This window comes from Engystomops pustulosus, chromosome 1 (genome assembly GCF_040894005.1).
Source record: "Engystomops pustulosus chromosome 1, aEngPut4.maternal, whole genome shotgun sequence".
In the NCBI taxonomy this organism is placed as follows: domain Eukaryota; kingdom Metazoa; phylum Chordata; class Amphibia; order Anura; family Leptodactylidae; genus Engystomops; species Engystomops pustulosus.
This window is the reverse complement of record NC_092411.1, coordinates 39,889,470-39,913,252: the sequence shown is the minus strand read 5'-3', so window position 1 is coordinate 39,913,252 and position 23,783 is coordinate 39,889,470. Positions and strand designations below refer to the sequence as shown.

The 23,783-nt window shown below is 44.0% G+C and overlaps 2 protein-coding genes across 6 annotated transcripts in view; one reads left to right on the top strand and one right to left on the bottom strand.

The window, feature by feature from the left end:
* Positions 1–3,811: 3,811 nt before the first annotated feature.
* SERF1A (small EDRK-rich factor 1A) lies at positions 3,812–10,670 on the bottom strand. Of its 5 annotated transcripts, none has more exons than XM_072118470.1 (3): positions 10,487–10,670; positions 8,682–8,816; positions 3,812–4,056 (listed from the first exon to the last, which is right to left on the bottom strand). In XM_072118470.1, the coding sequence occupies exons 1-3, from the start codon at positions 10,543–10,545 to the stop codon at positions 3,984–3,986; spliced, it is 267 nt and encodes an 88-aa protein (XP_071974571.1). In that variant the 5' UTR covers positions 10,546–10,670; the 3' UTR covers positions 3,812–3,983. The 5 variants fall into 5 exon arrangements, with proteins under 5 accessions (XP_071974571.1, XP_071974649.1, XP_071974499.1 ...); XM_072118548.1 differs by having other exon boundaries at positions 8,682–8,813; XM_072118398.1 differs by having other exon boundaries at positions 8,682–8,790.
* Positions 10,671–15,091: 4,421 nt separating this feature from the next.
* BDP1 (BDP1 general transcription factor IIIB subunit) overlaps positions 15,092–23,783 on the top strand; it is a 41,246-nt gene continuing 32,554 nt past the window's right edge. Inside the window, exons 1-6 of the mRNA XM_072146305.1 lie at positions 15,092–15,472; positions 18,190–18,389; positions 18,465–18,754; positions 21,602–21,711; positions 22,550–22,612; positions 22,779–22,910. Coding sequence (XP_072002406.1) covers positions 15,276–15,472; positions 18,190–18,389; positions 18,465–18,754; positions 21,602–21,711; positions 22,550–22,612; positions 22,779–22,910 — 992 coding nt within the window. The 5' untranslated portion in view covers positions 15,092–15,275. The remainder of the gene's footprint in view (positions 15,473–18,189; positions 18,390–18,464; positions 18,755–21,601; positions 21,712–22,549; positions 22,613–22,778; positions 22,911–23,783) is intronic.

The window sequence follows — 23,783 nt, the reverse complement described above, 5'->3', positions numbered from 1 at the left end:
GCTGAAGCTTCCTACATTGGACACAGCTCCATCCCAGCCTGCCCCCGCATCCAGGCTGGTTAACAGACTCCTGTGGTTCCCTCTCCAAGAGCACTCCCAGTATCCTACCTCTGTAAGGAATCGTTGGGCACATTGCCTGCTGTCGCTGTTGGTTCAAATAAAGAACTGTAAGTTACTTTTATGCACAACATTTCCTCTGGCTGGTCCCTGCTACAGCTGCAACACCAAGGGCGCCCCATCCATCTACCAGGGACACATATTACAGACTCTAAGCGCTGCCCCAGGGAGAATCAGTACCACAGCCTCTCCCTCTATATCATTTCTTGCATACACCACCCACTGGAGACCTGCCAGGCTGTAGGACATATAGGTCCCCATATCAAGCACCGTGACACTAGCATGCCTAGGCCGCAACCGCCAGCCACTCCGGTATTCTGGGCCCTGGCTGCCTCCAGGCCCCAAGAAAAGGCTAGGCCCCGATAGTTATAATGCTCCGAGTAGTTTTAATGCTCCAAGTATTCAGTAGTAATAATGCCTCTAATAGTGATAATTCAGTGATAATTCCCCTAGTGGTAACAAAGACCCCAATTTAAACAGATAAAAAAGTTAATACTAACCTCTCCTTGCTGGTGACACCATATAATATTTGTCAAAATTTAATACAGTTTTTTTGTTTAAGTTATAAGGTTTTTGGTGATTTTCACTTGGGCATATTGCAGTTTCTTTTGATGGATAATAGTAAATCTATGAGAGCTCTGATTTTTTGCACTCACAGTAGTGGCATATCATGTAGGGACACATAAATCCTATAGAGCCATTATAGGGAAGGGACCCAGCTCTGAACTTTCCCATTGCTTTCCAGGAAAAAAAATGAAGGCATTTTACTTTAGAAGCCACAAAGATTTTTAAAGCTTCCAGTGTAAGAGTTTTCAATGATCATGGATGGATGCATGCATGGCTTTAAAGCGATCCGTATATCAGTATTTACAATATAAAGCTATTAATGATTCCTTTATATAGCGCCAGATTCTGCAGTGCTGCACAGAGCTTGCCAAATCAGTCCTTGTCCCCATGGGGCTCACAATCTATTAGTGGTGTATGTGGAGGAATCATTTTTTGATGATATACCTTATAAAATATTGATTCCCAATGATACTAATAATTCTTTATATAGCACCTACAGATTATGCAGCGCTGCACAGAGCTTGTCAGAATATTTTACTTCCCTGCAGTCTCCCTGAGCTGCCAACACCAAACCCTGCTCTTTATACTACATATTCCATTCAATTAGCATAGCTGTTACATCTCATCTGATAAGCTTCCAGAGCCTTGAAGTATGTGTATGTGCTAAATATTGTTAACAAAGACATGCTCATTTTCCATTTCTTTCACAATGTAGAATGAACCCCTTTTGTCCATGATTTCACAAACCTATTTTTTACACTAATACATGTTATAGTTTCTATAATGTAAAGTTATAACATTTTTCCAACATTCTTTATGGTTTCAAAATCTCTGCTTGCTGTCCTGCTATATAAAGAATCGTTTGGGGAGATTTATCATACACGTATGATAGAGGCCACACACACACCAAATAAATAGAGGACGGTCGCACCGCCCAGCAAAACTACAACAGGTCCGAACGGGCATAGCTTTAGGGAGAAACCTTCAGGCTTTTAGAAAGTACTCCTCCATGGCGTGGACGTGGCATAGTCACAAATATAATCCTAATCAGAACTGTGTGTAACAGCACGTGCACCTGTGTGACATCACATGACTATGGACAGGTTTCTCCCCACAGAAAACATTCTATAAACCGACAGCAAAAAAAAAAAAAAAAAAGCCAATATAGAATGTATATTGGAAAATTGTACAACTTCTGATTATACAAACAATATCAATTTGCTAAATGTGGATGACTCCTTTAAATTGGTGCAATAGGGCTCTGAAAACAAGTCCAGTTCCCACATTCACTGATCTGTGATCAACACCAGACATGTCACCCACGCAGGAAGTCAACAGCTTTTTTAGCATTCCTTACCCAGTCACCCTGTAATCTATAGCTTTCTTACATCCATCTAATTCACAAGCAGGGCAGAAGTGTCATATCACAGGAGGGTGGACGTGGACGACAGTAATGAATGGAGCACCAGTTATTCACACTATTCTCAAAGTTACTGGTTGTCACAATGAACTGATCACCTGTCATGTGACTAGGAATAGGTGTCCGCTGGTCACTGGGAAGATGACAGACCCAGTATCTGGAATTGGGTCCTAGTTATAACCTAATGTAGTGTTGTCCAGGTCACTACTGGGTGGGACCTTTTTTCTCTCCAAAAGGCACGTTGCTATGGGGTCACTGAAACCTGTTAAAGTGTGTGCTAATCCACGACCACCATGGACAAAACAAAACAAAAAAAAAAAGTTGGATTTAATCCACAACATGTGCATTTAACCAGTGCCCATATTCTAGAAAACAGACATAAGGGTATGTACACTCACTGGCCACTTTATTAGGTACACCTGTCCAACTGCTCGTTAACACTTAATTTCTAATCAGCCAATCACATGGCGGCAACTCAGTGCATTTAGGCATGGTCAAGACAATCTCCTGCAGTTCAAACCGAGCATCAGTATGGGGAAGAAAGGTGATCTGATGCCTTTGAACGTGGCATGGTTGTTGGTGGCAGAAGGGCTGGTCTGAGTATTTCAGAAACTGCTGATCTACTGGGATTTTCACGCACAACCATCTCTAGGGTTTACAGAGAATGGTCCAAAAAAGAAAAAACATCCAGTGAGCGGTAGTTCTGTGGGCGGAAATGCCTTGTTGATGCCAGAGGTCAGAGGAGAATGGGCAGACTGGTTCGAGCTGATAGAAAGGCAACAGTGACTCAAATCGCCACCCGTTACAACCAAGGTAGGCAGAAGAGCATCTCTGAATGCACAGTACATCGAACTTTGAGGCAGATGGGCTACAGCAGCAGAAGACCACACCGGGTGCCTCTCCTTTCAGCTAAGAACAGGAAACTGAGGCTACAATTTGCACAAGCTCATCGAAATTGGACAGTAGAAAATTGGAAAAAACGTTGTTTGGTCTCATGAGTCTCGATTTCTGCTGCGACATTCGGATGGTAGGGTCAGAATTTGGCGTCAACAACATGAAAGCATGGATCCATCCTGCCTTGTATCAACGGTTCAGGCTGGTGGTGGTGGTGTCATGGTGTGGGGAATATTTTCTTGGCACTCTTTGGGCCCCTTGGTACCAATTGAGCATCGTTGCAACGCCACAGCCTACCTGAGTATTGTTGCTGACCATGTCCATCCCTTTATGACCACAATGTACCCAACATCTGATGGCTACTTTCAGCAGGATAATGCGCCATGTCATAAAGCTGGAATCATCTCAGACTGGTTTCTTGAACATGACAATGAGTTCACTGTACTCAAATGGCCTCCACAGTCACCAGATCTCAATCCAATAGAGCATCTTTGGGATGTGGTGGAACGGGAGATTCGCATCATGGATGTGCAGCCGACAAATCTGCGGCAACTGTGTGATGCCATCATGTCAATATGGACCAAAATCTCTGAGGAGCTTCCAGCACCTTGTTGAATCTATGCCACGAAGAATTGAGGCAGTTCTGAAGGCAAAAGGGGGTCCAACCCGTTACTAGCACGGTGTTCCTAATAAAGTGGCCGGTGAGTGTATATACACTGTGTGCAAGTCAGTAAACATCAGGACAGTTCATTTTAATAGAAACTTAATTTTGCCAAGAAAAAACAAAACAAAAACAAATTGACATATGCCAAGTGTTTATTTGGTATATACGGTATGTACATTAGATCCCTATATCTAGTTTCATTCATTCTACACATAGCCTTACAGACATATCACATTTATATTAAAAAATATATATTAAAAGTGGTAGAAGTAGATGGTCCTCTCGCGACAGCAGTCTTGGTGAATATCTCACGACCGTCGATCACACAGACCCAGTCTGCACGGATTTCTTTTCATTAGCCGCCTTCTGCTTCAGTTGCATTATCTCCGAATCCCTACAGGAGAGTAATTCAGGGTAATGATCAGCATCACTCACTATTCATTGCTGTAATAACATCAGCATGATACAAATGACAACATATTTGAATCCACTGCACACAATTCACAAAGCTTGAGACATCAGGTAGAGCAACCAATGTCTACACATCCCTTTACATTAAGGACAACTTTATTAGTCCTCAGGCTTCCTAGAACAATTGTGTTCCAGCTCAACTAATCTTCATAATGTGCAATGATGGGAGTGTGAAAAAGGGAATGTGTTGCCATAATAAAATAAGGAAACAGTAATTTGCCTAAAATGTTTTTTTTCTCATTTTGTCAAGGTCAAATTTGCACTTCTGTTATGTTCTACCTTAGGTTTCATATGTATAATAATGCTTAATATGTATAATAAATAATTATTTTTCACAACATGCGAGACTTGTCAGGACAGTTAATCGCATGTGTTTTTCTCTTTATAGAAAAAGACAAGTGACTAAAAATGTGAAGAAAAAAACCCCACAGCAATCTATCCCCCCCTAATAAAGTTTTTAATGCATAGTAAAGTTGAATAAACTTTTGGAAAACAAACCAGGCTCCTCTAGGGCAATATCAGTTAATAGCGCTCCGCGCCGTAGCTGTACTGCGCTGAGTCCCGCGATTAGCGCTCAGCGCAGTACAGCTGCTGCGCAGAGCCGATGCCGGTTCAGCGCTGTATAGCAGCCGAACCGGCATCGTTAGCCGCGGGATTTCAGCGGTAATTTACCGCTGACATCCCCGGCTAACACCCGCGGTCGGAGTGGGCTCCGATCGCGGGTGTTTAACCCGTTAAATGCCGCGGTCAACGCGACCGCGGCATTTAACCTGCCTTCTGGGGGTCTTTACCCCACGATCGGCCCCCCCGCACCGTTTTCGGGGGGGGGGGGGCGATCGCTGTTTTGGCTCCTCTGGGGTCCGATCGGGACCCCAGAAAAGCCTGGAGGGTTTACCTTTAAGATGGCGTCTGTGACGTCATCTTAAAGGCAAAGTGTCAGCCTATGCATCTGCATAGGCTGGCACTGATAATACCCTGCAATACATTAGTATTGCAGAGTATTATCAAGAACAAGCAATCAGATGATTGCTTGTTCTTATCCCATGGTGGATCATGTAAAAAATGTACAAAATAATGTTTTTCAATAAAAAATTACTTTATAAATCACTAAAAATGCCCATAAGCCCCAAAACATATAAAGAGACATATAACGCTCAAAAAAGTCTAAATCATAACACAAACCCCACATATATAGTATCACCGCGTCCGTAACAATCCATAGAATAAAACTAACTATTAAACCCATATGATGAACGCCGTAAAAAAAAAAACGCCAAAAACCCGCCAAAAATTATGATTTTTACCTATTATATCCCACTAAAAATGCAATAAAAAGTGATCAACAAAACATATGTACTCCAGAATGATATTGTTGTAAAGAACAACATGTCCCGCAAAAAACAAGCCATCAACCAGCTCTGTAGCCAAAAACGTAACAATGTTATGCCACTTGGAAGACGGCGATGCAAAAATTATAGATTTTCCCCACATTAGGGTTTTATTTGGCAAATTTAGTAAAACATAAGAAAAAATATTCATGTCTGGTATCCCCGTAATCGTATCGACCCATAGAATAAAGATAACATGATTATTAGGCTATACGGTGAACACGAAAAAAAAAAAAAAGTAAAAAATCCAGTACAGAATTGATGCTTTTCTACTCATGACCGCAAAAAAAGTTCCAAAATTTTCAACAATAGGTGATACCAGCCCCAAAATGGTAACACTGGAAAAAGCATCTCGTCCCGCAAAAAAAATGCCATCACATGACCCCAATAACGGAAAAGCGAAAATTTTATAGCCTTCAAAAGGGGGCAACCAGAAAACTAAAATCCTGGCAGCTGCAGGGTGCTCCTTCCCTTCTGCGCCTCTCTGTGCCCCCATAACACAAGTAATGTCCACATGTGGGGGGTCTCTGCACTCGGGAGAAATTGTAGAACAAATTTTATGGTGAGTTTTCTCTTTTTATCTTTTGGAAATGTGTAAATTTTAGGGCTAAATGAACGTATAACCGTCAAAATTTGACCATTCTAAATTTCACCGCCATTTTGATTCAATTACTATGAAGATCTCAAGGGGTTAACAATCTTTGTAAATGCTGTTTCTGATAGCTTGAGGGGTGCAGATTTGAAAATGGGTTGGTTATATACGGGGGTTTTGTTGCTAAATATGTAAAATTTGATTTCAAACAGTATTTATCCCCAAAATAGTCAATTCCGAAAATACGGAAAATCGCTATTCGATTTGTAGGCCGCGTGACGTCAAAATAAATTATCCAAACATTTCAAAAATTATGAAAATGTAAAGTAGACAAATGGGAAATGTTATTCTGCAAGTTATTTAGGTGGTAAATTTATCTGCCTGAAAACGCGGTGATTTTGAAAATGGCAAATTTTTCTAAAAATTCATCATTTTTTCCTTTTTTTTGTAAATAAACGCAAAACTTATCAGCCAAAATTTACCACTAAAATGAAGTACAACATGTGGGGAAAAAACAATCTCAGAATCGCTTTGATAAGTAACAGTGTTCAAAAGTTATTACCACAGGAAGAGACACTGGTCAAATTTCAAAAAAAAGTTGCGAGGCTTAACCTGCAAACAGGCTGCGTCCTTAAGGGGTTAAGGAACTTGCATTCATCATGTGGATGGAAGAAATGGTAAACTTTGATAGATAGGAGGCAGATTATTTTCTCTAGATGAATTCCACAGACAATGGGTGACTTTGGGTGTCTGGATCTTAGATGCTTTAAAAGGGGTTGGCCACTCTTGATCATAAATTGCCTATGTGCCTTTACCGGCTCTATTCTTTCATGCCCTCTCCCCCTCTCCCTGTGTAGGTCAGAGAGAAAAACAAACACTGGAGGCTTCCATTAGGACGGCGGTTTGGTCGCTCTGATTAACTTTATGTGGATTTACCACTCCACACAGAACTACTGTACTGAACTCTGCATGTCAGTTCAGCAGTTCTATGCTCAGACCTATAAATCCAGAAGACAAACTTAATGGGGCACATTTACTTAGCCGATCTGTCGCGATCCAGCAGCGCATTCTCAGACGAGGATTCGGGTCTTCCAGCGATTCACTAAGGTTGTGCACCTGATGTCCACCAGGTATCGCTGCTGCGCCGAGGTCCGCCGGAGTTCACCAACCTATTCCTAGTGCATGTGAGTGATTGATTTTGCGGCACCATTAGTTTTTTAAATTCCGCGGTTTTTCCAAATCCATCGGGTTTTCCCAATGGTCACGCCCCCCTCCCCCCCCATTTCTGTCACGTGAAATCCGATCACGTTTGCCAAAATCTCGGTGGAATTCGCCACAAAACGGAAAAAGTCGGGAAACCCCACGAAAGTACGGCCACAGAGCCCTTAGTAAATGAGCCCCAAGGTGTTAGTCAAACCAAATTAAAGGGAACCAGTCACCAGAAATTGGCCTTATAAACCACTGGTATATTGTCAGGCAGCACAACACCTAATTTTTTGTTCTCATGGTCCAGTGTGGTAACATCAATTTAAAAAAATCAACTTTGAAGGGAGATGTAAATTGGTTGTATTAAGTCAAGGAGAGTTTAAGACTGAAGACAAGGTGGAACTCTTAACGCCTCCTCCTCTGATTGACATTGTAAGTTATGTTTCTGGATGAAGGACCATCAATCACAGTGAAGCGCTTTCTTTTTTATGCAACCAATTTACATTTCACTTCAGTGTTGATTTTCGGGACAATGCCACCACATTGGGTCAGGAAAGAAACATGATCTGGAAGAGCTTTAGCTGCTTGGCAACACTATTAGTGGTTTATTAGGTCAATTTCTGATGAAAAGTTCCCTTTTCATCAGAAAGGCCCGTACACACTAGCTTCCAACCTGCATCACACTTACCGCACTGGCTGGCACATCTCTCCCCAAACTTTTAGCAACCAGAACTGAACTCAACATGTCATTTCAGTTCTGGTTGTCAGCGCTTGTACCACACGTTTAACTTGCCTCACACGTCTGATGACCGGAACATCCAGTCAATGCTGAGCACCCAGAACTAAACTAGTCAGTTCAGGCACGATGGTCCAACAACCAGCACAAGAGCTGCACTTAGATCAGGTCTACTTGCAGAACGGACAGCTTTAGGCTACATTCACACACATGTCCTATCTATTCCCGTATTACGGCGCCGTGCGCCATAACTTGCTATGGAGAGGGGCGGGGTGAGCGTCGCTCACCTCCTCTCCCCGCGCTGCCGTGTGCCCGCCGTGCTACGGTGTGGCGGGCTCACGGCAGTGTGAATGTAGCCTTACACGGATTGCACTGGCATTTACAACAATTGGATGAGAGATGTAGCATGGTGTTCATCATGTGATGTTTTTATGGGTTGTTTTTAAGTCATAGTGACGATACATTTGTTATTTTGTGTAAAAATTTATATTCTGCATAAATCAAGTGGCGATTTATTGTTTGCACTTTGGAGATATAGTGCATGGTCTGTTTGTAGGCAAATATACATGCAGAGCAGGACCTAGACCCCCGCCCCCCCCCCCCCCCCAATCGCACTGCGTGCTCACCTTTGCTTTCTCTGTGCTGCCGATAAAGCGTCATCTTTCCGTTTGCCTTTATTTAAATCTTGATTCTTCTTGAGATTTTTCTGGCGAGCGAGTTCACGTTGGTTTCCACCTACAACAAGGGAAAACGTACATCTGCTGAGACCAAGGCCATGGACATCATGATAAGAACTGTGCCGAGATTGTGGTTATACATCGGCTTTTATAATGAACAGGTCCCCATTTTTAATAATTACTTCCTATTTCCTCAATTTAATATAGTGTTAGTGCCAGTACAGGACATCAGACTGCAGAGGCCAATTGGTCACCTGTGCCACAACTAGGAGAGAGGCAGGGCATCACCTTCCCCCTTCTGTGGCACATACATGATGCTTTTTGGGTGCAGCATCAACATAGTCCAATATTGAAAGGAACTCATCATTATTATTATTAGGGCTACCTAAAACATAAGTCTGCCTAGTCAAAATGTGTAGTTCTGGGGAAGCCTACTGTGCGCTTGTATGTATGAATAAAGAATGATTTTTTTATTACAAGATCCTGAGTGTGGTAGATCCTAAGCCATCATGTCCAAATGCTGCTGGGTTTCTGATGATCCCACTTCAGTTACAATTCACATAAAGTTTTTTTCCTGACAGAATTGAATAATAAGTTATCCTTTACCCTGGCTATATTTGGACACCAATTAACGAGCCCCAAACCCGACCACTGGCCATTTAAATTGGTCCTGTCACCCCCAATAAACCCTCTAGGAGCCGCTTACTAAAGCAAGCATCTCCTAGCCCTACCCCAGTAGTAGCAGTTTTACATTTCTAGTTTTATTGGAACATACCGATATGGCTAGGAAACACTGCACTACATAGCCGTCCAAACACCGGACCAAGCTTACAGCGGCCCCCCTCTCCTCAGCTCCTCCCCCGGATCACCCCTCCTGTACTTTATGTCGGCAGTGACTGCCAGGCTTCATGCGGCAGATACCGCCTCCTCAGTCCACCCACTCATGAATACACCAGACCGCTGTAAGCTTGGTCCAGCATTCGGACGGCTGTGTAGTGCAGAGTTTCCTAGCTTTATCGCCATGTTCTGATAAAGCTAGCAATGTAACACTGCTATTATGGAGGTAGGGCTAGGGAGACCCTTACTTTAGTAAGTGCTCCTAGAGATTTTATTCCAGGTGACAGGTCCTCTATAAGTGGAGGTGCAAGATGAGAAGTGGTTATTTGGTCTCCAACACCCATTACCAGGTATTTCTGGCTCATTAGGGACCAGACTCCCATGATGAATATGAGCTGCTTCAGCTGTAACACATGCGATCTACAAGGCCATTATCTGTACACAGGTGATGACCAATATCAGTGATCGCTCCATAGATGGTTACGGGGGCTGAACCACTACCAGTGGGTCCTCCCACTATTCCAGAAAGCTCTAAAACATTCCCCAAAATCTAGATTACACTACTATATTTTTACCCTAAACACTATTAGTCTATGGGGAGAATAAGTATCAACCAATAATCACCTACTGTCCCCAATATCTTACTAAAAAGACGATGGAGCCACATCTGGTCCAAAAGGTACACAGTGCAGTTACACTGGCTGCCCACAGATGGCGCATCTCCTACCACCTACCGCCTTCCCTACATACACCGACTACATACTAGGATCGGGCTGGATGCGGGTGTAGTAGTCTCCATTCATACCTACATGGCATCTTCTGATAGTAGTAGTTCAGCTACACACGACTCCAATCTTCTCACCTCCCTCTCATTTAAAAGGTCTATGCAATCCAATCGTACGACTAAATCTACTTACCGACGGAGTAAAGAATCCCCCAACGTAGGTGATAAACGATTGCTCTTAAGAAAACGCATAACCCTACTATTACCGCAGCCTCACCCCTCATCAGCCGCGATCGGACGACCATATCGCGACACCAATCTAACCCCAGGCTGGTTCATCGCGATCTGCAGCCAATCCTCCGCTCCCTCTGCTCTCACATACTAGGCGGGGCGACTGGATTGAGCTTGTGCGCATGCGTTGTTAGTTTATTTTTGCCATGTTCCCCATTCATATTCCATGGCGGCTCTGTAGGGCTGCGCTGAGCAGGGAGGATGTTGGATTCTTGTGCCGGGGATGTGCTCCATCACCAGTAATATCACAGTATAAAGAAGCTGTGATTTGTATAGCATGGTGCAGCGCTGGCTTCATGACAAGTAATAAAAGTGAATGTAATAGTGAGCAGTGTGCTGCTGCAAAAGGTCTGACGGAATATGAAGCCTCCCTCATTGTCTCTTCTTGTTAGCAAGTCACCATGGCTTAAAGGGATTGCATTTCTGAACAATCCCACCTTTTAGGGGGAATCTGTCAACAGTTTTTAGGAAACAGCTTAAGAAAGTGATAGATTAGTGATGGGAATTCCAGCTCTTCTTAGTGAGCTGGCTCATTAGGCTCCGCTCACTAAAAAGAGCCGGCTCTTCTGGCTCCTGAATGGCTCCCGATTAAAAATATAATAGGGAGCCGCAGGCCATTCAGTCACCGGATACCACACCACTTTTAACCCTATTTAATCGTGTTAAAGGGGGCATGATGAGTCGGTTAGGGCCAGGGTTTAGTGAGTCATCAGGTCGTTCACGAACAAGAGCCGGCTCTTTGTGCCAGTTCGATCGCAAACAACCCATCACTATAGTAGATCCATTTATCCATGCGTTTGTGTTTGATGTTAGTAGCAGTTGTTTATTCCAGCATTGTAGCTGGACTTGGAGCCCTGTGTTGCACTGTTGTGTGAAAGCTCTACACTGTACTGCTGCACAGCCCTCATCCCTCCTCAGGGCACGGCTGTAGTATCCAAACAGAAGCTGCTACTGCAAGATGGAAGGACTGTGTTCAGTTACAAGATCTCACACACCAGTGCTCCACGTCTGCAATCCTGGAATAAACAACTTCTACTAACAGTACTCACAAATGATCTCCTAACCTTAAAAACAAAAAGAAACCATTATGTGCTGGTGCTCATCCATTTAGTAGTACATCCCACGATTCAGCTTTTCTGGACATTTCTGGAGCTTTTTGTAATGAAGTCTTCCTTTTTGGTCATCCAATTGGCCCTGGCAGGAGGCTCACTGGGCCGGATAATTTTGAATGTAGGTTTTTCAGATTTCAAAAATTAAATAACAAAGTAAAAACAAATGAGGCACAAAAGAACATTTCTCCATCCGGGAAAACGGACAATGGGGGACATTTACTATGGCGTTTCCCCCAGTTTTGTGGCGCTCTCACCACATGTTCTGCTCTCCTACCTATTTATTAGCTGGCGGCGCCAGAAAATATGACTTTTTCTGTCTGCTCTGACTCTTCTCCGAAAAGGGGCGTGGCTTTGGCGGAGTGGAAACTCAGACACAATTAATATGTGTCGCAGCCCTTTTTGGGCACTGTAAACTGGCGGAAAGTAGACCAAAAGAAAACTGCTCTAGCAGGGACTGTTGGACACATTTCTGGTGCTCGGGACAGATTTTGGTCCCAGGGACAGAAAATGGTCTCGGCGCCAGAAATGTCTCTGCACAGCTCTACGATATTAAATGTGTATCTTCTTTCCCAGAGCAGGTCGGTAACAAAGCCAATGCAGACACCGACACTTTAAGTAAATGTCCCCCAATGCACGGACTGCAGATGGGTCACCAAGTGTCTTGGTAAGTTAGTTGGTCATTTTCCAGAACAACCCGAAGCACAGGAAACTCTGTCTGCAAGGCATAACATCTCTGACTTGCAGCCACAACTTGGCTTCCTGTACATGCTCGTCCCCTACCACCTTCCCTTTGTTTCTATTTACATATCATCCCTTGTGTAACAAGTTTTTGTGTAACATTTAAAAAATATCAAGTAAACAGACCACCCTTTTTTGGGGAGGTTTTCCCTACCTAACACTAAGTGACATAAATTAACCCATGAGGTGCTAATGCAGAGCGTCCACTCCAGGTCTAGGGTAAGGTAGATTCAATTTCCTCTAGGTCTTTAATTTGTGGAAACAAAAACTACCTCAGCATCACAGAGGGGCCCATTCTAATGAAGACAATGTCCTCCACCACTTTCCAAAACATTGAGGGGCCTCTCAAGGAAAGGGGCAGTCGAGCCGGAGCTGCAGACGGTTGTCTTCATCCTGTAATTTTATGTTTTTTTTATCAGCATTTACTTTCTCCTTTGTTTGTAACAACATATCATCCCTCATATAACAAATTCTTAATATTTTAAAAGTATCTACCCAACAGATCATCTTTTTGGGGGTTGCTTTTCCCAACCTAATACTAAGTGACATAAATACAGTTAGCCCATGAGGTGCTAATGCACAGAGTCCACATCAGGTCTAGAGTATGGAAGATGAAGTTCCCTCCAGGCGCTTTATTTTATTTTACTAAGGGTCACGCTGTGCACTTTAGGCAGACAGTGCACGTTCTTCTAGGCTAAAATTGCTTGCACAGGTATTTAAGAAGTTTCTGCGCTGACATTGTGTTGCACGTGACCCTTTTGTGGCACAGTTGCGTTGGCTTCCATGCAAAATTAAGGGGCGTTCTGACTGATTCGGACCGAGTGCCGTATTTAACTTTTAAATTGTGTTGCATGCCCTATGCTGAACTCTGTCAGACCATTGCAAAAATGCGCCAGATTAATGATCTCTGGCACACGATCTTGAATTGACGCACGCAGAATTATAGAAGGACAGTGCACTTTTAGTGAACTGTCCGAATTTGTAAGTAAGTGTGCCCCAATGTCCTCCACCCATTTCCAAAACATTGAGGGGCCTCTCAAGGCAAAGGGCAGTCGACCCGTATCTACAGATGGTTGCCCTCAACCTGTAATCTAGCTTTTACCGTATTATATTTGCTTGTACAGTGTAAATTAACTCATTTAAAATGTAACCCCTTAACAACATGTAACATATAGTTACATCACACATCAGCTGCAGGTATTCAGAGAGAGCAAACACCAAACTTGTATAGAGAGGACTCAGCCCGCGAGCCTGTTCCATACACCCGCAGCCAATGTGTGATGTACTACTACGTCGCATGACGGTAAGTGGTTAACAATCTTTTTGTTTTTGTGTTTCTGTTTTTGGATCCTTACCTTCAAAAATCTACAACTATTTTTCTCTGTACAGAGCGGTTTGTGGATACATATAACAATATATATAAAAATATGTAACAATCTTTATTTCATAAATTCTTTGTCAGGATCTGAGGTAGTGGATCCTCTTTACCACCGTGAGTGATGACGCAAGTCGACACCTGGGAGCGGAGTCTGAGTGGCGTCTGGTTTTCACCAGAGCCCACCACAAAGCGGGATGGACTTGCTGCGGCAGGGTACCACCAGGTCGCTCCACAGGTGCCACTTTGCCCGCAGTGGTGGCCAAGGTGTGGTACAAAGTCGTGAGGCAGAATCGTGGTTGGGCACAGGCAGGTGGTCGAGACAGGCAGCACAGGATCAACGTCAGGAACAAAGCAGGAGGACAGGACAGGCAGCACGGAGTCAAAGTCAGATGGAACCCGGGTCACCACAGGAAATCAGCGGCAGGCACTAGGCAAGGAAACAAGCTTTCTCTGAGGCATATAGCACAAACATCTGACGGTGAATGCTGGGAGAGGCCGGCTTATATAGAATTCCTGGAAATGGCCAGCACCATTTAGCGACGCGCTGGCTCTTTAGTTATTCGAGCGCCAGCATGCACGCGCCCTAGAAGGTGGGGACGCATATCCCGGGATGTGTATAGTGGAGCAGAAGTGTGGAGAAGTGAGACAGCAGACTAGGGAGCTGGGGGTTAGAGATGGGCCCAAGTGTTCCCGTGACAGTCTTGAATCAACATATTTACACTCCCAGATATACAGAAAACAGTAGGGAGTGTGGTGGGGAGGGGATAACAGCGAGGCCACAGAGTCAGGTCAGTGATTGGTTTTAGCTTATCTTCACATCACAGTGAATTCGTGTGTATGAGGCTTAACTACAGTTATATAGTTTTTTTAAAACATTTTTTGCCCAATTTTAATGAAAAGAAAGTAATTTAGAAAAAATCTTGCTTGTTTTTGCATTGGCATGTTTTCGGAGGCCTAACTTTAAATTTTTTTGGGTGCAAGTTTTCTGAATACTTTTGAAACTATTTTGTTAGGAGATTTAATGAAAGCATTTTATTCATTTTTTTTATGGTTTTCAGTGCATGGGACCAATCATTTTCAATAACTTTTTTTTTATTGCTTGCATAAGCCTTTGCACATTTGGCACAAGAATACCACAATAGGTGCAGAATTTTGTGATGCAGCGACACAAAACTGGCACACTTTATGAATACATGTACAAGCAGTTCCCACGTCCTTTTTAGACAGAAACCTGTGCAAACACTTTAATAAACCAGGTCTATTGAGTAGACAATTCGTGTATTGTGGAGGTCACAGCCCTGCGCCTTCTCCCTGATCTGACATCTGACAGGTCGCATGGAGATGACGTCATCCTGAGACTCGCCTATGCACGCACCACGTGACAGGCCTGCGAGTGTGCGGCTGTGAGTGAGAGTGTGCGGCTCCGGGATGAGGAAGAGGAGCAGCGGAGAGCCGGCCACACCATGATCCGCAGAGCCAGGCTCAGCCTCAAGCCCAATGTCAGGCCCGGGGGCCGGGCTGCAGCACCGGGGAATGCGAGCGGCGGGCGGGATGGAGGAAGCGCCCCGCCTGCAGAGCCGGAGCCCGGGACGGAGAGCAAGACTGCGGGCCCCGGGGAGACCGGCGCGGCACAGCCCCGAGAGGAGATCAGGGCAGAAGAGTGAGTGTCAGCTCTGCGGGACAGAGTCACGTGTGTGGAGTCCGGGGGGAGGGGTCTGATGGGGGACATCTAGCGGTGTGACAGTATCTGTCACTCAGGAATGTGCTGTATGTATATACATCCAGATATAGGTACAACCTGTACCAGAGGACCACCCGCTGCCCCCTGTTATCACACACCTATAGCCTCAGCAGGAACCTCATGGCTTCTTTTGTACAATAAACCACCACTAAGACTTTTTGCAAATGGGATTTGGGGCCCCTTTGGAGGGTTTCGGGGAAATGTGCGGTAAAGAGTCGGGGGACCCTGTCACATGTTACTAGGTATTGGGCAATGTACATGCACCAGGGGCTGATATGAAAAATATGGCTGCTCTTATTACAAGCACCGCTCCTCTCCTCACCATGGATTGTCCCACACTCCAAAACATACTGTTAAGTGGTTTAGATTGTGAGCCCCATGGGGACAGGCATCAACTTGAAATGCTTTTGCAGCGCTGCATAAACTGTGTGTGCTATATAAATGGAAAATCCCACAGATTGTCGTGTGTGTGTGTCTGCCTCTGCACAACCCTTGTATAAACCTTATAGTAAGTGATGATACCGGATCATTAATATCCACCTGTCAGTGCCATAGATGGTGACTGATCACCAAGATATCCCCTATTCTATATTTCTGAGGGCCCATTCACACAATGCGTCTTGTCGTTCGTTGCGTTTTTGACGCATTCCACTGGCTTCAGCCTTGATTACATGCTAATGTTACATTGCGTTTCCACTGCATCTGCTAAAACGCAATGTAACATTAGCATGTAATCAAGGCTGAAGCTAGTGGAATGCGTCAAAAATTCATCAAAAACCGCGAACATCGTGTGAACGCGCCCTCAAGGCGGGCCGATCACATATGCGTTTCCCGGGAAAAGCATGCGATTAATAACCCGATCGCATGCGTTTCTCTGGAAACGCATATGCGATCGCCCCAAACTCCGCCCCCTGTTCGCTAGCGTCGCGTTATGAACGCGGCACTAGCGGAACGTGTGAACGCGCCCTCAGTCTTAATGGATGATTCCTGACACAGTCTAGGTCTATTATGACTATTGAGAGTTGCATTGCGTTACATCACTTTTTAGTGTTGTGTTACTGTTTTAACACTCCTTTGCATTCCTGAGCTGTGTGTCACTTGACGGTGACAACAGGAGGTTTCATGGTGACTGGTAAACATGTCCCTGTGTGAACAGGACAGGTGGATTTACCCTTGTGTTTATTATCTCACTGTACAGTGTAAACACTACTTTGTGCTTTATAGGGTGTAGCCTCTTAGTAAAGGGTTAAGCTGTGACCATCACGGTAGAAGTTTTAGCTACACAATTCTGTCTGAATTTTGAGCCTTCTCCCTACGGGGATGAATTTGCCTGATGTTTTATGGCCTCCACAGAATTTAATACAAAAATGGTATAAATGGTCGATTGGTTGCCTCATAATACCTAAAGACTAAAAAGATTTAAAGACAAAAATAAAATGAGTATCTACTTCTTTCAGATTTCAAAGTTAAATATACTCATATGGGTAAAAAATATTCCTTCCCCCTCAACTTTTCCTCATTTTTAAATGCTACAACTTCAAACGTAGATGTATCTTGTTGATGCAGGTCAAAGAGCAATACAAAGTATCAAGTATTTGTAAAGTGTAAGGCTACATTCACACTAACGTATGGGGGACGTATATACGGCCTATATACGTCCCCCATAGGCAGCAATGGGCGCACGGCACCCTACGGGAGTGGTACGGTGCAGTACACGCGCGGCACCGTACCGTTCCGTACCCGGGAAAAAGATAGGATCTGTCCTATCTTTTCCCGTAATACGGCGCCGTGCGCCATTGGTTGCTATGGAGAGGGGCGGGGGTGAGCTGTGCTCACCTCCTCCTCCTCTCCCCGTGCACTGCCGTTGCCCGCTACGGTACGGTACGGGCTGGCGGGCAACGGCAGTGTGAATATAGCCTAAAGGAAATGATTCAGGCTTGTGCAAATAAGAATGCCAATGTATTGATTCCCTGAGTCAGTACTTTGTAGGACCTGTTTTTAGCTGCCATGACAGCTGGGGGGAATGTCTCTGCACATTTAGAGGCTGTAATGTGTGCTCATTCTTTTTTGCTCAAGCTCATTTGATATATACATAGGATAGGGCTTTCAAAAACTCTTCACCTAAGTTCACAATTCTGGCTTTTTACCATCTATGAATTAAAGGGGTTACCCCAAGTTTCATTGTTGACCTTTGAGGGTCTGACTGCTAGGACCCCCATGATCACAAGAATGTGACCCTCACTAATCTGGAGAATGGGGGTCCCAGTCTTATTAATGATAGGAGTGCCAATCTCAGGCCAGTGAGTGGCAGATATTCTGAGCGCTGTGCTCAGCAGTTTCCGATACTCTCATACTTTTGAATGGAGCGTCAGGATACATGCTATAAATGCCGACCTACTCATTAGTGAGAACAGGACCCCCATTCCCTGGATCGGTGCTGGGTCTGTTCTTGATATTATTTGGGGTCCCAGCAGAGTGACCCTCACCAGTCACCTTGTTATTCCTATCCTGTGGATAGATTGGGGGATTACTTTCAAAGTTGTTACAACTCTTTTTAAAAGAAATGTTCAGTATGAAATCAAATTGCCATCAGTAAGACTTGTCTGCTTTATTTATTTTTTTTTTATTTTAAAAAGGATTGACACATTGACTACAGTCAACAATGAAGCTCCACCAAGCAAGACGGCTCCTGCTCTTCCCCAGAGGAGGAAGAGAATTTCTACTTTGCCTAATCTGGCAAAACCACGTGTCTCAAATGCTGCCCCTACTGTTGTCCCATCACCTAAACCTCCACAAGTGGATGTTCCTACACCGGTCCCCATCATCACTCCCCCAAGTAAGAATGAAGGGCTCGATAAGAGCCTGGAGCTAAGCCCACCAAAATCACAAGTGCCTCCTTCTCCCCCTCAAGTGCAACAGGTAACTCTACCTGAAAAAAGGACTCCTGTTCCCCAAGTTCCCCAGTTTTCACCATTCAAGAAAGCTGTCCTCAAACCTCAAGATGTCAGCCCTGTAAAACCTGTGGAGGAGCTCAGTCCCCTGAAGGAACGGCCATCCCAGATCTCCTTCAGCATTGACACCTTTGAAGTGATCAAAAGAACTGCTCCAAAAAAGATGGTCACCGGGAATCTGGAAAGGGAGAGGATTAGACGAGCACAGAAGCTGCGCGACCTGCTGAAAGCTGAACTACGGAAAGAGCGGGTGAGTGTGTCAGCAGAATGTGTACCTACTGTCACTTACCTTTCTAAAAACACAGACCTAGTACACTTGATATAGTCCTGCTGCTCTGTGCGTTTGCTGCTATTTCGGTTTTTCCATTCATACTAGAATAAATGTTGGCTGCCTTATCCTGCAACAAATAGTCTCGGACGCTATAATCTTGGAGTGGTGCCATGTGGTATCTCCAACCAAAGTCCACGATGCACATTGCTCAGATTAATCTCAATGATCTTGAATATTCTCTCTGTCAGTGACGTATGGGACCTCTATAGTTCCCCTCACACTAAGTGTATGCATGGTCCCATCTATTGCCTGTGTATTCCATTACCTCCTCTTGTTATACCTTGGACTATGCTTACAGTCCAGTCCGTAGCCCCTCATTGCTTTCATTTATGCACAGATCGGACAGGAGAGGTGTTCTAATAGCTAAAATGTGGCACGTATTGATCTCTATACCCTACTGATATAGACTCGAATGCTTACTGACATGCAAAACATGTGTTGCTCATTCCGAAATGCATGCATTCCAGTGGAACCACATATGCGTTTTGGCCAAGTCTCTCCCACTTGCACTTTGGTTGCTTTAAAAAAAAAAACAAACAAAAAAACGTATCTGTAACACAACGTGTGAACGCGCCCTGATTGTTATTATTTATATAACATCATTAATTCCATAGTGCTGTACAGTCAGTAAGGGGTTCACATACATTTCATTAAGACGAGTACAAATTCAAGTACAAAATACAAAACTACAAAGATCAGGAGACAAGCGGAATATTGGACTACACTGAATATTGTCCACTATCTACCAGCTAGCACCCCCACAATCCTGCCACTCCATTCAACACTCAGGATGCTAGGAAATTATGGAGCACAGCGCGACAGTCTACTGCATTCTCATTCACTGATTATAAGGGTACCAGAGACAGACATGGGGGATTTAACAATGTATCTCAGGTTCCGCCAGTTTCTAGCTGGAAAACACTAGTCTTCTGCTGTGCCAGATTTATCACTGTGATGATGACTTCTGATGCAGCATAAGACTGTTGGTTCCTACTTTAGACCTACTTTTAGTTGGTCTAAACAGTAAACCAGAATTTTGGGCACACTGACGATTTCCTGCAAGCTACGCGACCACAACCCTTTCCCCTGAAGGCCACGGCCCATAATCGGACAAGTCAGGAAAGTGGCAAAAAAAGGTCTAAACGCCTTTTAAACTGTGGTGCAAGGCATTTTAGACAGTGTTTTTGGCGCAAACCCACCAGAATTGTAGTGAAAGTGCATTCATAAATTACCCACATTGTGTTTGTCAATTTCCAACGGTCCCATAGTATTGAGTTGAAAGGCATCACACGTCCTGCTCTGTTCAGGTAGTGAGACCTGTGTGTTCCTAATACAGACCACAGGCAGCGTTTTTGTGCATTGTCAACCAAACCTACTTGGAGAATGCTGTAGCTACACTGATGCAGAAATATATCTTGTTTAATCCCTGATTTGAGTGGTTTTGCACAAGAGACAATAATAAAATTCAGGACCTTGGGAAAGCTGGGTGCAGGATGGCTGCCGTACATAAACACATTGGGGAGATTTATCATTAGACCAGCTCCTTGGGACAGATGTTTGTCTCTGGAGCTTGATAAATCTCCTCCCATTACATGGAGCTTCCTGAACTGTCCAGACAGGACTAATCAAACTTATCTGGATGAATTATTCACGGCAGATGGGGAACGGTGTCCGGGACAACACAGTGATTACATCAATCTCTGGAGCAGTGCAAAATAAGGGTAAGAGGAGAAGCACCAGGGCAACCACAGGAGCGACAAGGACTCATTGTCATAATTTTATAATTGTTTTTTTTCTGCAAAACCACTCAGTTCAGGGATTAAACAACATATGTTTCTGCATCAGTGTAGCTACAACATTCTCAAGGTGTGTTTGGTTCACAATGCATAAAATCAAATGTTAGATTTCTTTTAACTTCTGCTCAGCGTTCCATATATCGGACACAAGCGATTCCTGGGTTAGCGACGTCACTCTCGCGGGGTCGGGTGGGGATCACGAGGCGAGACCCACCTGCTGAAACCGGCCAATACAGACTGGACAGTGACGGTGATCTATGTCATGGCTGATCTGTCTCTCTCCAACTATACCATTCTGCATTTGGTGGTGTTGGAGATTTACGTGTGATCTGTCCTGTAGGTACTATTGCAAAATCACTAACCCCCCCCCCCCCCCCCTTCATTTGTATTTCTGTGTTTTATTCCCAGCACTGCCCATTTTTCCTTGGGTTATTCCCCCCCCCCCCCCCCATTGTCCATTTTTACTGTACTGCTCCGTGTGCCCATTGCTGGCTTATGGGGGGGGGTGGTTTGTATATCCGACGTGTATATACGTCCTACAATGGCCGTGTGAATGAGGGCTTAGACGTAGGCTCCTGGCTATCGTGCCACATGATCAGCTTGCCGTTGCAGCCAACTCTCTGTGTTAACTGTTACCGGCACTTGTCTTCTGTATAATACAGAGTGGCCTCATGATGTACAGGGTAGGTCATGGAGCATCAATCAGTCAATCCTCCAACCTTGGTTTGTCCTAAATTTAACACCTGTTAAGTTTTTAGTGACCAGTAGTGGCAATGTACAGCTAATGTATGAGTCGGGAGCACTGCACGCTTACTGCGCAGAATACCATACATCTGCCCTGGTACAGGGTGTATATTTCCCTGTGTCACTGTCCTTTTGCTAACATTGGTTTTCAATTAAGAAAATAAAATAACATGATTACCATTTCCAGAACTGATTCCTTTTAAAACCTTTCCTTATTGTGGTGTAGAAATCTTCGAAGGAGAAAAATGCAGCTATACACCCATTGGTGGTACTAGAAAAATCCAAGATGACGATGAGAGACTTCATACACTTCATTCCCTTGAGTAACCCAATGAGGTAAGTGGTTATTGGTAATCTAGACCGGTGGTTCTCTACCTGCAGTACCTGCACCACAGGGCGGTACATCCCTTACACTTAAGGGGTATGAACCATCTCAGTAACTTGTAGTATCTGTAAGCCAGCCCCGGGTGCCTAGCCACAGGTACATGGATAAGATCATGTGCTAGTCGCTGGTGCCCTTGTAGCAAGATATCCCAGCAGGGGTAGTTTTCAAAAATCCCTATGTGCCGGCAACGGTGACGCCTACGCCCCGGTACGCGCCGGCCACTTATAACAAATGCCAATACAGCGCATTACTTACTTTGCTTCCTTGGAGGGCACGATCTATTTTACATGTAATGGATCGTTAAGGTGATATGATTGTTCTAAGAGTAATCCAGCTTTCTGGATACTATTCATACAATATAGCAATATCACAGATGCTGGTTGTTATGTGTTTCATCATCTTATGATTCCTATGTTTCATCCTTTGGCCATCGCTATTTTTTTTAACCTATTCATGGTAACTTGTTATCAGTTTTTTTTTTTTGTGGAAACCTGTTATAACTGGTATTGTCTTCTCAATTAGTCACTTGCCAGTCACACATTCATGCTGAGGTAGCTTCAGTATTGATCCATTTTTTTAGCCAGTTATTGTGGTGTTTTCTATTTGACGGTCTCTCCTTATGGTATGTCTTTGAAATCTTTGTATTTGTATATCCTTTTTTGTATTACTTATGATCTAATAAAATATTGATTGTTTTTACAGATTATGTAGTTGTTGTACTCTCGCCTGTTTTTTGGTGCACGATATTTTAGTTCTTGTCTATCTTTTCTTCTCTTTGTCGTCATGCAGCTCATCACTTGAAGAAAATAAATGCATTGAAAAGTCACCCCCTGCGGAGCCCCAGGTTACCAGGTAAGCTTCAGCGAGACTTTACTTGGCGGATTGACATCGAAAGCCCGTTACTCCTAACCTGCACACTGTATAATATTATGCTGCCCATGCAGTTCCTGTGAAAGAAAACCTGTACACATTTCTTCTGCTCCCTTAATTTGTGTCTCTTTCGTTTTCAAAATCTTAGATTGGGAGGGAAAAACAGCGCTGACGAGGACGATCATGGTGATGAGGACGATGAAGAAGAAGATGACAGCCAGTTGTTGGCTCCTCGTGTGAAAGTGGCAGAGGACGGCTCGATTATTCTTGATGAGGAGAGGTAAGAGATTTTATCAGCATTTAGATATTGTGTTTAAGCCACACCTGTGAGTAGTGTGAATGGACTCCACAGTCCAAGAGTCAAAAGGAGTAGTAGTATGCTATCTGTAGGCAGCATGTCATAGAGCATGAGGAGCTGAGCAGATTGTATGTATGGCCATGTATGCAAACAGCATGTTATAGAAGAGGAGGAGCTGAGCAGATTGTACACTGTGTCCTATATGCAGGAAACATGTTATAGAGCAGCGGGAGCTGAGCAGATTCCACATAATGCACTATATCCTGGCAGCATTTTATAGAGCCGGAGGAGCTGAGCAAATTGTACACAGTGCCCAATATACTGGCAGCATGTTATAGAGCAAGAGAAGCTGAGCATATTGTATACATGGCCATGTGTGCAAACAGTAATGACTTGCACACATGAATTACAATGACTTGAGAAAAATATCTCGCGTACCCTTATATCCAGAAACTTGCTTTGAGGACAATGGTGGCTTGTTTGGAGTGCCCACGTGTTGCTGGCTTGTTTGTCCAAAAATAGTCCAAGTAAGAAAGAGTATACGTGGCACATCCCATAAAACTTCAAAACCTTTATTCTTCTTACATTAAAAATGACATGTAGATAATCCACCTACGCGTTTCACCTAGCCCTACGCTGAAACGCGTAGGTGGATTACCTACATGTCACTTTTTCTGCACTTTTTAATGTAAGAAGAATAAAGTCTTGAAGTTTTACGGATGTGCCACGTATACAATGACTTGAGTATTTGCTACGGAGCCCAACAGGGGATGGGGACCTCCTGCTCTATGACATGGAGCCAGCAGTGAATATTCTGTGTGACCCTTTCTGCTTCTGTTCTATTATAGATACAGG

Coding starts and splice junctions, on each gene's coding strand:
- SERF1A (XM_072118398.1), bottom strand. CDS start 10,598: ATGGTCGTCCGATCGCGGCTGATGAGGGGTGAGGCTGCGGTAATAGTA. Junction 8,791..10,486: donor GGGGATTCTTTACTCCGTCG/GTAAGTAGATTT, acceptor CCCTTGTTGTAG/GTGGAAACCAACGTGAACTC. Junction 4,057..8,681: donor GCAGCACAGAGAAAGCAAAG/GTGAGCACGCAG, acceptor ACTCTCCTGTAG/GGATTCGGAGATAATGCAAC.